The following is a 17,810-nucleotide window of genomic DNA, read 5'->3' as shown; positions in this document are numbered from 1 at the left end:
TCATTTCTTCCAGTAACATTCATTATAGAATTATTCAGTAATTTGTATACTCATATGTTTGAATTATGTATTAGTATTCATTTTCCCTATGCTTTTAAATGAGAAACAAAAGCTCTTGTTGTTCAAATGTCCATATACATTTATTTTATGTACTTTTAACTTCTCAGGTTCCTATTCTCTTAATTTCCCCATACTTTACACAGATAAGTTGTTTGAATATAAACAATTAACATGGGTTATGTGTGGTTTCCATTGAGTTTTTATTTTTTTAATGTACCTCACTTGTACTTAAGTAAACAAAAACTGTGGTAAAAAGAAATAGCTCTATTGAGCCTTCATTTTCAACTTTACCAGTATAATGAATATTCAATTAGTCTTTACTTACCAGTTCATTGGATGATTATCATATGATATATATGTACGTGTGTGTGTGTGTGTGTGTGTAGATACTTAAAATACAGATAAAACGTAGAGGCATGTACAACCATGTTTAACCATTGGGTGATTCCATGAATAACTGAATCCACTAATCTTGGCCGTTTTCTATTTTTCAGATTATATTTTAATCTAATTTAATCTAATGATTACTTTTTTTTTTTGAGATGTAGTTTCATTCTGTCACTCAGACTGGAGTGCAATGGCGCGATCTTGGCTCACTGCAACCTCTGCCTCCTAGGTTCAAGCGATTCTCCTGCCTCAGCTTCCTAAGTAGCTGGGATTACAGGCGTATGACACCAAGCCTGGCTAATTTGTGTATTTTAGTAGAGATGGGGTTTTACTATGTTGGCCAGGTTGGTCTCGAACTCCTGCCTTCTGGTGATCCACTGGCCTGGGCCTCCCAAAGTGCTGGGATTACAGGTGTGAGCCACTGCACCCAGCCTAATCTAATAATTTCTAAATTTCTTTAAGCTACCACATCCTGTGGTTTAATCTGTGAAATTACTAATTCATCACTCCTTTCTTCTTTCTAATGGTATATCATGAACTAAATTGCATTGTAATATTCATTAAGTTTTCTAAGGTGTTTTGGAATATTTAAATTCCTGTAGAAATGTTCGTAGATACTTTGAGGTGTCACAAGCTTTAAACTTAGAAACATTAGCATTCATTTAGAACTTGAGTTTTTATTATCATAAAGCCAGGGATAATCAATCACACAAATTAATAAGAAAGTGAGAGCAAACGCATTTCCAAAAAATATTTCAAAACTCAGTGATATAATTTTATCTCCAAAGAGATAGCTTATTTTTAATTAGTTACCTCTTTTTGGGTAGTATTTTAAAGAGGGCATTTGTCTTGGGTATCAAGAAATTTATTGAGGTAGAGCAGTTATCTACAAACTGATAGTCCACAAAAGCCTAAATGACATATATATATGTGTGTGTGTATATATATGTGTGTGTATATATATTTTTTTAGACTTTGGTAGGACAAGAATCTGGATGAATAAGAGTCTATGTCCTCTTCAATGTCAGAATTATTGTTATCCTTGACAGTCCACTTAGTCCATTCTAGAGAGAGTTACCTCCAGGGTCAGTGTGCTCTATGCCTTCTAAGTAAAATGACTGTGTAATTTATTGTTCAAAAATCAGGATGCTGTGCTGAGTGAATGGAGGTGCTATATATAATTATCTCTAAATAACAAGCATAAACCAGGAGTCCCAGGGAAACAGGGATGTATAGCCACCTTCTTTCAAAGATTCCTGTCCCATGGTTGAAAAGCTTTTTATTAGAAGATTCTTATGCTGAGTCGAAATCCATTTTCTTTCCATTTTAATGCAGTCTATTAGAAAAAATATAATGTGATTTTATTCATTGATATATAAGTTTCCATGATGGTAGAATTTTAGAGTTAGAAAGTTTGAATAAGAAATCAAATCCAGCTTCTTATTCAATTCTCACTAGAACATCCCTAAAAGATTAACATCTAGCCTTTGAACATTTCTAGATATTACTAGATTTGTAGCTTACTGCACTAAAAATCAACCCGTATACAACGTTTTCTGGAAAGCTTATTGATCTAGAATTTAAAATTGTATCTATTTTCTTATCTTCTCAATCTGTACAAACGTATAAGCTCTTCTCCGTAACAGCTCCTTTTAATAAAAACACTACACCATTCTTTTTTTTTTTCCTTCCTTTTTTTTTTTTAAGAAGATATCTCACTTTGTCACCCATGCTGGAGTGCAGTGGCACAGTCTCAGCTTACTACAACCTCCACCTCACAGGTTCAAGAGATTCTCCTGCCTCAGCCTCTTGAGTAGCTGAGACTACAGGTGCATGCCACCATGCCCAGCTAATTTTTGTATTTTTAGTAGAGATGGAGTTTCACCATGTTGGACAGGCTGCTCTCAAACTCCTGACCTCAATTTATCTGCCCACCTTGATCTCCAAAAGTGCTGGGATTACAGGCATGAGCCACTGCGCCTGGTCCACCTATATTTTCAAGTCAAAGCTCCATTCCTTTCACTGTTATTTATATAACTTAGGCAAAGGCTGAATGTGTTAAATATGTCACCCAAATTTCATTTGTTGGAAAATTAATCCACAAATCTATATGCTGATTGGTGGGAGGCCTGTGGGAGTTAAATATGATTAAATAAAGTCATCAGGGTGAGACCCCCACATTGGTACTTGTGGCAAAAGAAGAAGAAAGGAGACCTGAGCTGACAAACATGTCTTTGCCCTCTGCCATGCTATGACACAGCAAGAAGGCTCTCAACAGAGGCCAACACTATGCTTTTGGACTTCCCAGAGTCTCTATAACCATGAGCTAAATAAACTTCATTTCTTTATAATTTACCCACTCTCGGGTATTGTGTTATAGCAAAAGAAAATGAACTGAGACAGCTAGTTTTATATTTAGTTATATTTGATTTTGTGTTCACTTTGAAAAATTGAAAACTTATTCAGGAACTTGGAATCTATATTCCTTAATTTGAATAAATTTTTTGTTGAAAACATAATTAAATCACGCTAAAATGACAAAATTTTCTAAATTATTAAATTGTACACAATTCCTAGTTGATCACAATTTTCAAATGTATTGTTCTGTTTTTGTTAACAACAGAGATGTTACACTAAGAATGTGCGAAGTTTATAAAAACAATTAGAAAGTTAAAATGGCATAATACAGCTCACTAATGACAATTCTGACAGAATATCTTTCAATAATAATAATAGTATCATTCTAACTTCATTTATCTTATTTTCAACCATATAAATTAGAAACATTTAACTGCTTGATTTTTTTTTTTTTTGAGATGGAATCTCACTCAGTCGCTCAGTCTGGAGTACAGTGGTGCAGTCTCAGCTCACTGCAACGCCTGCCTCCAGGGTTCAAGTGATTCTACTGCCTCAGCCTCCTGAGTAGCTGGGATTACAGGCGTGTGCCACCATGCCCAGCTAATTTTTGTATTTTTAGTAGAGATAGGGTTTCACTATGTTGGTCAGTCTGGTCTCGAACTCCTGACCTTGTGATCTGGTTTGATACATTTTATCAGTGTCCCTGTGTGCTTAGAATATAACTTAATTCAGTGTGCAAATATTATATGTAATTTACAATTCAGTTGCTGAACTGAAGTAACCAACAGTAAGTCCTTCATTATTTTGAAACTTCAGTTAAATCAATTTGTAAAATATAACAATCATTTAATTTTGGTGCATGTTTCCTGCAATTAAAACATAAACATCTTTAGGCAATTGATATACAATTAGTACCTACCACACTGAGGATGTGTTAACGAATCATGTATACGTGTGTGTATGTGTTCTTAAGTAGACCTTTCACACCAGATATTTCATAGCAAGGCAGTATCATCATGATAGCCACCAGCCTTTAGGCACCAAGAATTCCACATTAATAGTGCTTCTGATAAAATCAGGCAGAAGGCTTATTTGTTAAATAAACTCCCTATTTCAGAAATCATTTCCCCTTCTGTTTTTAAAGCCATAGCCCTGCCTTCCTGATGCATCTTTTCATCCCAGCTTGGATCCATTGTCTAGCATTCTTTCCTATTGAAGATTTACTGCAATGCTCTCAGACTCATAATCCCACTTGATAAAGATATCTAATAAATATAGAATTTTTATTTTCTAGACAATTTGTAATAATATCCCGAGGAAGAACTGCTCCTAAGGGAATGTAAATTATTAGGGTCCTGAGATAATCTGTCATTGAGAGTTCAATGTCCTGTAAGAAAGTGTGTGGTGTGTTTGTTTTTATAAGTGACTATTTTAAAGAGACAATTTAGCACATCTGAGAAGTTTATCCATCTTATATTATTATTTGGTAGAGAAAAGACTAGGTTTCTTAATTCTTTAAGCCATTCTTGGATCACTTTCCTGAGAGTTTATGTAGCTGGGTCATTCCAGATGTGAACTCAAATTATATTTAAAATAGCCAAAAAAAATGAGTATAACATAGGAATTTAGGCAAAGAAGAGTATGTTTCAACATTGGAATCCAGGCAAAGATGAGTGCTATAGTTTGGATATTTGACACTCCAAACCTTATACTGAAATTTGATCCCCAGTGTTGGAGGTAGGGGCCTAATGGGAAGTGAAGGTATATCCTTCATGAATGGCTTGGTGCCATCCTTGCAGTAATGACTGAGTTCTCGCTCTATTGGTTTCCAAAATAGTTTCCCTGAAAGCTAGCTGTTAAAAGGAAACCGGCACTTCCTATCTCCCTCACTCTTGCTTCATTTCTTTCCCTACAAGATTTCTGCACATGCTGGCTCCCCTTTACCTTCCACCCTGAGTTGAAGCAGCCTGAGCCCCTTACTAGAAACCAAGCAGATTCTGATGCCACGCTTCTTGTACAGCCTGCAGAGCTGTGAGCCAAATAAACCTTTTTTTTAAAAAAATTACTCATCCTCAGGTATTCCTTTATAGCAACACAATCAGACTAAAACAATGAGTATTATCCAAGCAAATGCAAACCACTAGAATATCTAATTTGGGGGACTTAACTGAGAGTATTAGAGATAAGAAATCTGCAATGTGTAACCACCTACGCCAATAATATTATATACATGACTGTAGCTAAGTGTCAGAGTGATCTCAATTTTGTTAAGAAATTAGAATTGAAATTTAGTGTAATTACTCATATAATTTTAAGCTATTCAATTTTAGTTTCATTAGATTTAACTAGTAAAACTGAGATACTCTGAAGAACAGGTTGCAAGATGAAAGGAGTTATAATAAAGCCTCCATGTGTACTTGAATGATATTTAATTCAGATGTAGTACTCTTACATCAAACAAAAACTCAGCCAACTACTGACCAAAAATCCATGCATTTTTTTGTAAGTGTTCTTGATCATTTGTGCCAATTTGAAAAATTTTGTAATTTCCTACCTTGACTAATTCAGCAGGTTTAGGGTAATGGAAAGTAATCATGACCCATCCAATCTAATTGGGGTAGAATTTATCATTATAAAATTTCAGACTATTGTATAGTTGCATGTACAAAAAAAATAATTAGACTACAGGTATCCATGTTTTATTTGAAGGAGAATCAGAAACAAGATATACAAACGATCATGGTATCTGAACCCTAGAAGGTAGTACTTATTCTGTGAATCAACATATACTAGGTCTGGGTGTGGTGGCTCACGCCTGTTATCCCAGCACTTTGGGAAGCCGAGGTGGGCAGATCACGAGGTCAGGAAGTCAACACCATCCTGGCCAATATGGTGAAACCCCATCTCTACTAAAAATACAAAAATTAGCTGGGCGTGGTGGTGTGTGCTGTAATCCCAGCTACTTGGGAGGCTGAGGCAGGAGAATCACTTGAACCTGGGAGGCAGAGGTTGTAGTAAGCCGAGATCACACCACTGCTCTTCAGCCTGGCGTCAGAGTGAGACTCCATCTAAACATATGTATTTATATATATAGTGTATATATATCTCTAGTGTGTATATACATACACACATATATAAATATATATAGTGTTTACAGATATCTAGTGTATATATACATATATAAACAAATATATATATCTAGTGTGTGTGTGTATATATATATACATATACACACACTAGAACTTAGGTTCTATTCACTTTAGAAATAGTTGGAAACTATCCACATTTCATTATGATAAAATTATTTTGAGAACCTAATTATTCAAAACAATTGTTGAAATGCTAATCAAAGTCAATGAGGATGCAATGGTCTACCCTTCTGCAATTCAATATTTTTGTAATATTCAACAAATAATATTTATACCATCTGCTTATTAGTTCTATTCCATGAATACAATTCAAGATATTTAGGAAGAATTACTATAATATAATCACATTAATAGATTTACTTGAAACTTTAATTTTAACTGTTAAGCTAATAATTTTATTTTTGTTCCATGTATACAAACAAACCCCCTTTTCATAAGGAAAGATATCTGATTCTGGTATTCTGTTCATGCTTATTGCCCAGAGAGACCACTGACTTCACTAAAATCAAACAAACAAGCAAAACATTAATTTCGTTCAACTCAAGCCTAAATCATTTAACAAATATTTCTGGGGCATATGAAATGTGCTATACTTAGGGGAGATTGTTTTAACAATGTATAAACCAAAAAAGCCATAAAGTCTAAGACAGACTTTACTTCAACAATTAGATTATTTTAAAATATCTTTTTGTATATCAGTTAAATTACAACACACATGTAATAACCTCAGAGAAAATCCTTGACAATGTATATAACAGGCACATAATTTATCACCAGAATACTTGAAGATCTATGAATATGTAAAAGAAAGGCAAAAATATTCAATGGTAAAATGAACAAAGTATATGAATAAAAAGGATGACTAGTTTATTTACAGAAGAAATCCCAATGTCAATAAAAACTTGCAAAATATGTTCATTGCTAGCAGCAATTGGGAGAAAAAACAGATTATCTGTGCAATTATCTATACAACTATAAATAAATATGTACATATATGTCTATACATATATATATGCAAAAACAAAAAGACTGATAATCTAGAATGCTGATAGTATACAGTAAGTGCTCAAGCATTGTTGGTGGGAGTGATAATAAAGTACTTCAAGAAGTTAAGAATTTTTGCAATATCTACCAAAAAATAAATATTCATAGAATATTCTATGAATATATGAATAATAATAATAACAGCTAATTGTTTGATACTTGCCAGACATTGTCTTAAGTGATTTATATATCTTATTTCACTTAACTCTCAAAAAACTTTATGTGGAAGGCCATATTTTTCTAATCCCCATTTTATAGTAAATAAACTAAGTCCAGAGATTAAGTAAAGAAAGATTAAGTAGAGTCAGGATTTGAATTAACTCAGGTAGTCTGCCTCCAGTGCTCTCATTCTTAGTGCTTCCACATCTCTCAGAAATATCCTCTCAGGTTCACAAAGAAGTTGTCACAGGAGGGTTTCTGTAACTTTTTTGTAGTAAGGGACAACTGAAACCTGCCTAACTGCTTGTCAATATTGGTATGATTAAATAAGTTTTGATATATCCATGCAATGTGAAACTATTTCTCTACAAAATGGAATAACAATTCTAAGCAAATAGTATGTAAAACACTGCAGGGCATAATATTAAGGTAGAAGTAAAGGAGTTACAACAGTACTGATTTTTAAATATATGAATATGTATCCATATATGTATGTAAATGCATAAGAAAAAGATTTGAAGGATACATGGTAATGGTGATTGGGACTTATATATTTCATTTGCCTCTGACATAGGTTATAAAATAGTACAAATATAATAGATTGGAGCTCAGTAAGCTCTAAAGACAAAATCAAACAAAAAACAATAAAACAGATATAGCCCCTCTATTCACATCAGTTAGTGGGGGTAAGAAATACTTGAAACATGCATAAATGCTACATTAGGGAAATTACAGGAACCACTGAAATCCCTGGGGGGAATTACATCAAACCTGATTGACAGGGGTGGATGATTATGGTACTTTTAGCAAAGGTGGCAGCATTCATTAACCACTCAAATACTCTTTTAGACATACAGAAAAACTTCACGGTAAAAGGGAGCATGTTAAGCTTGGAGACCCAATGAATGTAGTTCCACATGGCAGGTATGTGGAAGTCTTGGGAAGAAGGTGTACAAGAAAAGATTGGAAAGTTGGGCAAGGATTGGATCTCACAGGGCCTTGTTGGCCACGTTCATGACTTTTGACTTTGTGTTAAGTCATTAAAAAGTTGTTAGGAAAATAAGAAACCAGTGATAATTTGGTTTGGGAAGGTCCTCCAGCAGCGCTGTAAGGATGGGTGAGGTGTAGGCAAGCTTTGAGACAGGGAGACTGCTGTGGTTTGGATGAGGTTTGTTCCTGCCCAAATTTATGTTGAATTTGATTCCCAATGTTGCAGTGTTCAAAGGTAGGACCTAGTGGGAGGTGTTTGGGTCATGGGAGTGGATCCCTCGTGTATAGATCAATGCCATCTCTGGATGAGTTACTTCAAAAGTGGGTTGTGCCTTCTCATGTTTGCTCTCCTTGTACATACCCATTTCCCCTTCCACCTTCTGCCATGAGTTGAAGTGGCACAAGGCCCTCACCAGATGGGCTGCTTGATCTCGGACTTCCCAGTCTGCAGAATTGTGAGCCAAACTTCTTATCTTTATAAATTACCCAGCATCAGATATTCTGTTATAGCAACACAAAACAGACTAGAACAGAGCCCCATCAGGATAATCAGGAGGTTGTGTGGATGAAGGTGAGTCTGGAAATGAAGACAAATGAATGGATTTGAGAGCAATTAGAAGGTAGAAAATAAAGGAATTGGAGATTCACTTGAAGACTGTGAGTGAGAAGGAAGAATCTAGGAAAACGTAGGCAGTTCACATAAGAATCATATTAATTCTTGAAAATGTGTTTCCCATGTATTAAACATTTAATCTTATTTTTCATTTAAACTAATTACATGTGCTCACGTAGAGAGTTCACTCTTTAATGGCAAAGACAACATTTTAAAAGTGTTCATAGTCCCTCCTACTTGCCATAATGACAAACAAGTATTTAACAAGCACTTAACAAGTGAAGACAGAAGTAAGGCAGTATCCTTATTATAAAAATACAAATAAAAACCCATAAAATACCAATAAAAGGACCAATAAAAAATGTTAACCTAATGCCTTAAAGAATTAAAGAATCCAAAACTGTTTTAATTGATTGTAGCAAGGAAAAGCAGTTGATGAATATAGCTGTCATTCTTTATTTTCAATATTTAGCATTTTAGGGCATCACACAAATAATGCATTATGTGTTATTATAACATGGCACATTAAAATAATTTAGAATTTTCTCCTCATCATACCACATTTCCTCATTGGTACTATGGTTGCTGCTGCTGAAAAAGCATTTATTAAAAAATAAAAGTTCAAAACTCATAGGTACAAATGTACTTTATTTTTAGAAGAGCTGCACTCTTTTCAGATGAATTCCTGTTAATCCAACCAAAAACTAATATTCCTAGATTATTACAAAAATATTCACACTGCACATTTTGCTGGAAACAAAATGTGGTTGCGAAATCAGCCTGGAACATTTTCATGACTTACAGAAGAAATTAGGCCCCGCATTCAAAGAGCTGGTTATTAAATATTGTACTTTTCAAAAAATCAGCATGTCAAAAACACTAGTATTTCATAGAAATTTCAAGAGATGGAAATGCATATAGGCTTTAAACTTTAATAACAATGCAAAGATGCTGCTAACAAAGCCTGCCTTTGGTGAGTTGATTTTTCTTAAGCATTTTTAAAAGGTTAACGAATAGGGAGTTAACCTTCAAAGTAAGTTCAAGGAGTCTGTAATTGTGTGTTTGTGTTTAACTGGAATAACGATCAAACTACAATATTGCCAAAGAAAAAATAATCTATTTTTCCTAGTTACATATAAATACCTTTAAAGGTATGTTTTGGGATCCTTTAAATTTAATTTTAATATGTTTCTGCTCAAAACAGGAGTGTGCATCAAGTAAAGGAAGAAGAACCTGGGTGTTATATAAAACCACTGATTCTAATCACCATGCCTGTGGATATACAGCTAGAGATCTACTTTCTCCCCCAAAAGAAAATCACTATTTATAAAACAGCCGGCATATCAAATATACAGAAAGTATTATGACTATAGTTTATCTTAAAGTTCTTAAGCTTTTTACCTGTGACCAAGAGGAAAAGAAAATGTTGCTTTTTATAATGTGGTATTCTGTGAATCGCAGTTTTTGCTTACATAACTTCATTTCAAAGGATTTGCTAGGACAATCAGATTGGTTCAAGCTGAAACAGCTCAATTACTTGTAAAAACTGCCTTAGGCTTTAACAGCCTACAGGGCTTTAATAATCAATGATACTATAGTATTTGCATCCTTAAGAAGACAGCCAGAAATCAAACTAAACAAATGTAAAAAAAAAAAAAATCTATTCTTAAACACTATTTCAAAGTATGTCTATTCTTCATTTACACACTTATTTAGAAGACATAAGTAGACCCTACCAACTTGGTCAATATTACCAAATGGCTAATGAGCATAGGCCAGGACTGTTAGGATATACAGTAAATATTGTGAAAAAACTCAGATAAAAGTATTCACACATGTAGCCGTTTATACATCTCATTTTTAACTTTAAATTAATTGGGAATCACAAGAAATATAAAAACCAAGATGTACAAAAATAACCTTATTTTAGTTTGTGGGCTCTTGTATTATGTTGCTCTGTTAGACAATTTTATTGTCTGCTTTTATTGTGCCTGTTAGACTTTTGTATTAACCCTGGAGGGTAAGATTATACTACAATGTGCACCTATGATTATGGTGAAATCATAAAACCCTAAGCACATATGTAAACCAAAGGAATTTTCTTTTTCTATGGAAAACTCAGAGGAATTGAAACAGCCTTTGCAAAAATTATAACAGTGAGAAAATTATAACAGTGAAAGGGATCTGACCTACCCAACTCCGTCTTGCTTCTAACCTCCAAACTGTCCTTGTTCATTCCTGAGTGCAGGCCAAACTAATTTTGGGAGTGAATTTAGTGTAATGTTGAAAAAAAAAAAAAAAAAACCCAGCCCTTTCTGAAACAAACCACCTTCTTGCCTAGGGACTAGTCTGCCTTTGTAGGACTAACAAATTAGCCATAAGATAAAAAATTATGGTTTAGGAGTCATGAAGCCAGAGGCCACAAAATTCTGAACCTCTCCGAATTGCTCCTGGGGATTACATCACTGTTGTGATGTAAAACCTAAGATCATAGCTGCAGATATTTTGCAGACCCTGCATTTTGATGCACCAGCTGATACCACTCAGACGGGTAATCTGGCTCAACCAGTTCTGTGATCCCACTCAGGGACGGAAGACTACAATCAATACCCTATGATTTCATCTCTGACCAATCGGCACTCCCCATTTCTTGACTCTCCCCCGCCCCTACCAAATTATCCTTAAAAATCTTGATCCCTGAATTTTTAGGGAGACTGATTTGAGTAATAATGAAACTCTGATCTTTTGTACAGCCAGCTTTATGTGGCTTAAATTGTTTATCTATTGCAATTCCCCTGTCTTGATAAATCAGCTCTGTCTGGGCAATAGGCAAGGAGAACCTGCTGTGTGGTTACAGAATGATATAACACAGGAACAGAAAACCAAACACTGCATGTTCTCACTCATGAGTGGGAGGTGAACAATGAGAATACACGGACACGGGGAGGGGAACATCACACACCAGGGCCTGTTGGGGGGTTGGGGGCTAGGGGAGGGATAGCATTAGGAGAAACACCTAATGTAGATGATGGGTTGATGAGTGCAGCAAACCACCATGGCACGTGTATACCTATGTAAACCTGCACGTTCTGCACATGTATCCCAGAACTTAAAGTATAATAATAAGAATAAAAGAGATTTATGAGGAAGGCCCTTCACCTCTTTTTTAACAGTGGGTCCTTATCCAGGGCTGGATCAGAGAGGTGGGATAAAGGCTTATTTGTCACAATTCTTGTGAAGAGTTTCCCTGGTATAAACCAGACACCCATGGATCATTCAGCAAAAAGAAAGAAACAAAAGTGGCTCTCTTTTAAAAGTTATTCATTCATTCTAGTTATTCAACAATTTTTTTTTAAACAAAGTGACAGGAAAGTTGCTAGGCATTGTAAATAGTTGTCTCTGAACTACTTTGGATATAGAGACAAGTAATAAAAATTAAAACAATATGGTAAGAAGTGACGATGGTTTGCCCATGTTATCAAACTTCAGGGAATACAAAGAGAAAGAATACCCAGATAGTTCAAGACAGATAGAGCTGAAACATTCCTGAAGCCAACCAATAAAGTAGGCATGTGAGATTTTATAGAGTATATTGGAAGTAAGTTATTGTCAGAATTAGTTATAAAGGCTCAGCACTTAGACTGAAGTTTGAGATACTGCCTAAGTGAAGAATACAATTTCAGAGTGGAAGCCCACATGTAAAAAGCGGAAATCTCACAAAACATTGGAAAAATTAACAAATATATAGAGGAATTTCTAGAAAGAACAAGTATTATTTATTTCCCCATGTTAAGGAAGTTCTGGGAAGCTCAATATAAACTCATAAACTCTTTACAGTTTTTCATAAATATGTGTGTGTGTGTGTGTGTGTGTGTGTGCATGCATGTGTAGTATAGTAAAGGATGTAGTTTCTAACTGTGGATGCAAATGCATGTAGTTCCCACCCCTTCTTCCTGAACACATACACCAGATTCTCTCTTTACAAACTCACCCATTCCCCAAGGGATGAAAAATAGAAAATAAAAAATTCCAGAGCATAGCAAAGAAGTGTATGATTTTGATTTTAAATTAAAATGACCACCACTCTCTTAGCCTAAATTAACAATGGCTGAAATTGTTATCATAAAAATAATAGATTTATGACTTCCTGAATACAACCTGTTTTATTTGTTTTTGGATGATCCAAAATCCTCACAGGGCTCAAATTGTTTTAGACATCCAGCTCTAGTTTCCAGCCTGCGTCCATTCTTCCTTTTTCAGGGAGAAGCAATTCATTGTTTTATGTTTCAGGTTTGGGGTTTCCTCCCTCTGCCCACACTATTGCTGGTAGATTCTACCATTGCTTAGCTGCACTGACTGTCTCTCAGACACACGTAAGCATAAATGCCCTTTAGAAGTTCTTAGATATCTTCAACACATTCCCCAAAAGTCCTTGTTCTGCCTCCCAAACTACTTTTCTAGAGTTAAATAAATCCATTTTATAAGAACAATAACCCCAAATAATATTTACTGTAATGTAAAATCTGCACTTTCCAGGATATACAAGCAGTCCCTATTGTGCAACATAAAGTCATTAGTTCCAGATAGCAGGCATTTTTTTCCACCCTTTACATTCTATAGTCATTTCATTACAGTTTGAGAGATGGTTCCATCATTTATCTGCCTTTTTCATTCAGTGGAAAATTATACAAAAGACTAGCACAGTACTTTTCACAAATATTCATCATGGACGAATATAATACACGTGATTACAATTATTCTCAATTACTCATATTCCTGAGTGTATGTTGCATGCAATCACACATAACACACTTTTTCCCTCCATTACTCCTTTATTCATATTTGAACTTATATATTTCTACATGTAATGATTTGAATTCAAAAAGTGTCATCAAAAGAAAATGAAAAGGTTATATAAATGTCACTGCCTTGCTGTGAATATTACACGCTCTTGCTGAATTCGACTCTGAACATCTGGACTAGAGTTCTACTATAAAGAGAAATACATCTATGCATGAAATGGTGTTCCTGGTAATAGTTTTTTAACATAGAAGAGGCTTGAAAACGTGTGAAAAAGTCCTTTTCCTAATCACACACTTAAACATACAATGCCCTCATTCTTCTCTATATAGGAATGCTGGATCTTAATCAGAAACTTCATACTGCTCCTTCCGCTCCTTCTCTTCTAGGTACTTGTATATAAAAAAGTTTTGGCCGGTGCGGTGGATCAAGCCAGTAATCACAGCACTTTGGGAGGCTGAGGGGCGGAGCACTGGAGGTCAGGAGTTCGTGACCAGCCTGGTCAACATGGTGAAACGCCGTCTCTACTAAAAATACAAAAATTAGCCAGGCATGGTGGCGGCCGCCTGTAGCCCCAGCTACTGGAGAGGCTGAGGCAGGAGAATCACTCGAACCGGGAGGCGGAGCTTGCAGTGAGCTGAGATCATGCCACTGCACTCCAGCCTGGGCAACAGAGTGAGGCTCAGTCTCAAACAAAAAAGAGTTTGAATTTCCTTATGAGGACTAAACTAGGACCCTTTCCTCTCTCGTCCAAGTTCCTATCACGCCCTATAGACCATACAATCTCTTCAGATGGGTTTATTTAATCCTGTGTAATGTGGGTTAGTCGCTGATATAGGAGTTAAGACGAAATTACTTAGACAGACAGTGAGGGTACAGGAGTTCTCGGTAAGGTTTTCCTTTTTAATGAAAAGCAGCCCCCCAAAATCATTTTCTAACAAAGAGCAGTCTGTAAAATTGAACTGCAGACATAGATGCCCACAGCTGGGCCAATCATGTTCAAAACAGCCACTCCATCTTCCCTTTTCTCTTTGGCAGCCACATGTACAGTAAGGAGCAGACAAGATGGCGCCAGTGGAGTGGAAAGTCCATTTGCATAATAAGATTAGGGTTGGGTGGCCAGCCTTGCTGCACCCGGTGTAAAGGGCATACCTGATGGAACTATTCTGTGGGCCCTAGTAAATCAGCCTCCTCAAGGCTGCCTATAAAATCCCGTGCATCCGACTCTGGTGGTCTTTCCCTTTCGGAAGTCCTCTTTCTCAGAGAGAGAGGGCTGTCCTCCTTTCTCTCTCTTCTGCCTATTTAACCTCTGCTCCTAAACTCCTCCTGCGTGTCCCTGTCCTAAATTTTCTTGACATGAGGGGACAAGCCCCTAGTATTTACCCCAGACAACGTAGCCGCTTCATTGCTAATCTGATTCTGGCATAAAAACATATGACAGATAAAGAAGGAACTCCAAAGTATATTTCTTTACCATGTTTTGAAATGATCCTGCAAAGACATCTTTTGTGGGGGAAAATCTGCATCTAGAGCTTTCCCCTTCCAGTCCCTCCCAAACCTGAGGAGATTAACTGAGAGTTTAGCTACCTTTTAAAGGTTTGAATAGGAAACACTTGCCAACTATTGCCTCTAAGGTGGCCACCTATGATACTTCATCTGCATAATAAGAACCTTGGTTTCCACAACCTCCTATCTTAACCCAGTCACTCTCCCATTGATTCTAGGTCTTTAGATAATAACTTGACCAAACCAATATATCCCTCATATGCATTCACCGATGTGTCTTATGTCTCTCTAAAATGTATAACATCAACCTATAACCCAACCATCTTGGGCACATGTTCTCTGGAACTCTTGACACTGTGCCTTGGGCCAGGTTCACTCAAATTTGGTTCAGAATAAAGCTCTAAATGTTTTACAGAGTTTGACTCTTTTCATTGACACTTAAATATACCTTCAAAAATCAGAGCATGCCAATTAAAATCAAATAGGCTTTTCTAAGCCAGCTAATAGATTATATTACAGAAAGAGTATGCAGGCCTGGATTTTTGTTGTTGTCCTTATGGGTTACATAATAATGACAATAATGATGCTAATGACCATAAGGCCTATACAAAAACTGAGTCCATCTGTATCCTTATTTTTCTCCCTTTTTAAATGCTTCAGCTTTTTTTTTCTTTTTCTTTTTGTAATGTGGCTATTGCAGATATCTAGAAAACTATAAAGAATGTAATTACTAATAATCCCACCACCCAATAATAGGATTTTCTCATTTTTTCCTTTTTAATGACTTTCAATTCTTAAAATAAGTAATGTATGAATATTGAGAGAATTTAGAAAATATATAAAAATATAAGGAAAAGAATTACCCATAATCTTACCACCCACTGATAGCCTATATTTACTTCTATTTCAATACATATACTTCTCTGTAACTAAAGTATGAAAACATTTTAGTCTTATATTATTTTCCACACATATTTATTGATGAATAATTTACTATGTTCTTCAGAAATATAAATTTGAATATCTGCCTAATTTTCTATCTTGTTTCTGTATGAGGTCATTTAACCTTCCCCTACTAAGATATTTTTTAAAATATTCTTAATTTGAGTTAATAATAAATATAGATCTCTCTGTACAGCTTGCTCCATTTTTCCAACATAATACTCAGGTTGAGACAAAAAAGATAGTATTTAGGTGTTTGAAATATAGTTCTTATTTTACATCAAAATTTACTTCATAGTACAATTGTCTCATATACACTTTTCTTCAATATTATGGTAATAAACAATATTTTAACTAGTAGAATAACAGCAATAATGAAACACATGTTCAGTATGTTTCAATTTTATTTTCTCCTGTAGAGAAAGAAAAATGTCAGAATTGTGTACCTGGGGATATGATGTAGAAGAAATCTTTAAATTCATCCATCCAAACTTCTGCCAGTCTCCTGTTGTTCTTGTTGATGACATGACCAGTGCCACCAGGAAAAGTGTATGGAGTCGCCTTCCGAAAAACATGACCAACATGGGAGCAAGTAACAATCTCCAAGGAGCCTCCACATTGCCAAATCTGGGAAAAGGAACAATCATTGTAAATAATGCAATAATATTGAATGAGATGAAGCAACTGAAACTTAGGCCAAATCTTCAGATCTTACATGTTTCAAGCAAATATCTGACGCAAAATTTAGAACTAGTACACTATACTTACTTTTGGCAAAGGATGCGAATTTGGAAGATCTTGATATATTAAAATACTTGAAGCATTGGAATTATGGAGGTAAGATATAATTAATTCATATCTCTTTATTAGAATACCTAATTTCTAGTTTCTAGTAGTTAACCTAATTGCTAGTTAGTAGATTTGTTACTCAAATCTGCTATTAATGAATTTGTACATGTTGTATGCTGTTGTCAAAAACTAAATTTGATTTGGAGAAAAATCAGTTATTCTCTATCCACCTGGAATTATAAATGACCGTTAATTCTAAGCTGTTCCTATACCTTGCATCTTCAGGCTTTGGATTTATTATTAAGATGTGTTAGGACACCTTTATAGGTGCTCAGCATCTACATATCCTTCAAAACTCATCTTCACCAAGATCATTTCTTCTAGAAAGCTCTGGGGGATAGATTTAGTAATGTGTACCTTTTGTATTTTAAGCATTTTTTACTGAAGGACTGAATACAATTATTCACTTCCTTATCACTCCTTTAAAACTATAAATTCTTAGAAAATATACCATATATTTCTTAGTATCCTAGAATTCACTGTGTATTTGAGGCTAAGTATTATGTAAACTATCCATAAAATACTTATTTCTATGAAATTACATTGTATAGCCATAATGTATACTGTTTCTCTCTATATATGTGTTTACACACACAGTACTATACATACAAGTGTGCATATATATATTTCTTATATATATGCTACATGTTTTCTTGTCACAATAAATAGAAGTCATAGTTACTGCTCTACAAAATTTGGAAGACATGGTTTTATATTGTAACTAACATTGTTTTTATTTGATACATATGATTTAAGCAGAGTGACTTTTTTTGAAAGAAAAATATCTTTCTGGCCATTTCTGGCCAGGTGCGGTGGTTCACACCTGTAATCCCACCACTTTGGGAGGCTGAGGTGGGTGGATCACGTGAGGTCAGGAGTTTAAGACCAGCCTGGCCAACATGGGAAAACCCTGTCTCTACTAAAAATACAAAAATTAGCCGGATGTGGTGGCA

At 35.2% G+C, this 17,810-nt stretch overlaps 1 protein-coding gene across 2 annotated transcripts in view; it reads right to left on the bottom strand.

Annotated features, from left to right (window-relative positions):
* Positions 1-17,810, bottom strand: part of GALNT13 (polypeptide N-acetylgalactosaminyltransferase 13) — a 592,354-nt gene that overhangs the window by 137,470 nt on the left and 437,074 nt on the right. For both annotated transcript variants that reach the window (XM_028830721.2, XM_077956554.1), the window contains exon 9: positions 16,455-16,635. In XM_028830721.2, coding sequence (XP_028686554.1) covers positions 16,455-16,635 — 181 coding nt within the window. The remainder of the gene's footprint in view (positions 1-16,454; positions 16,636-17,810) is intronic.

This window comes from Macaca mulatta, chromosome 12 (assembly GCF_049350105.2).
Source record: "Macaca mulatta isolate MMU2019108-1 chromosome 12, T2T-MMU8v2.0, whole genome shotgun sequence".
Taxonomy (NCBI): Eukaryota; Metazoa; Chordata; class Mammalia; order Primates; family Cercopithecidae; genus Macaca; species Macaca mulatta.
The sequence above is the reverse complement of the archived record's forward strand: the minus strand, read 5'-3'. Positions and strand labels throughout refer to the sequence as shown.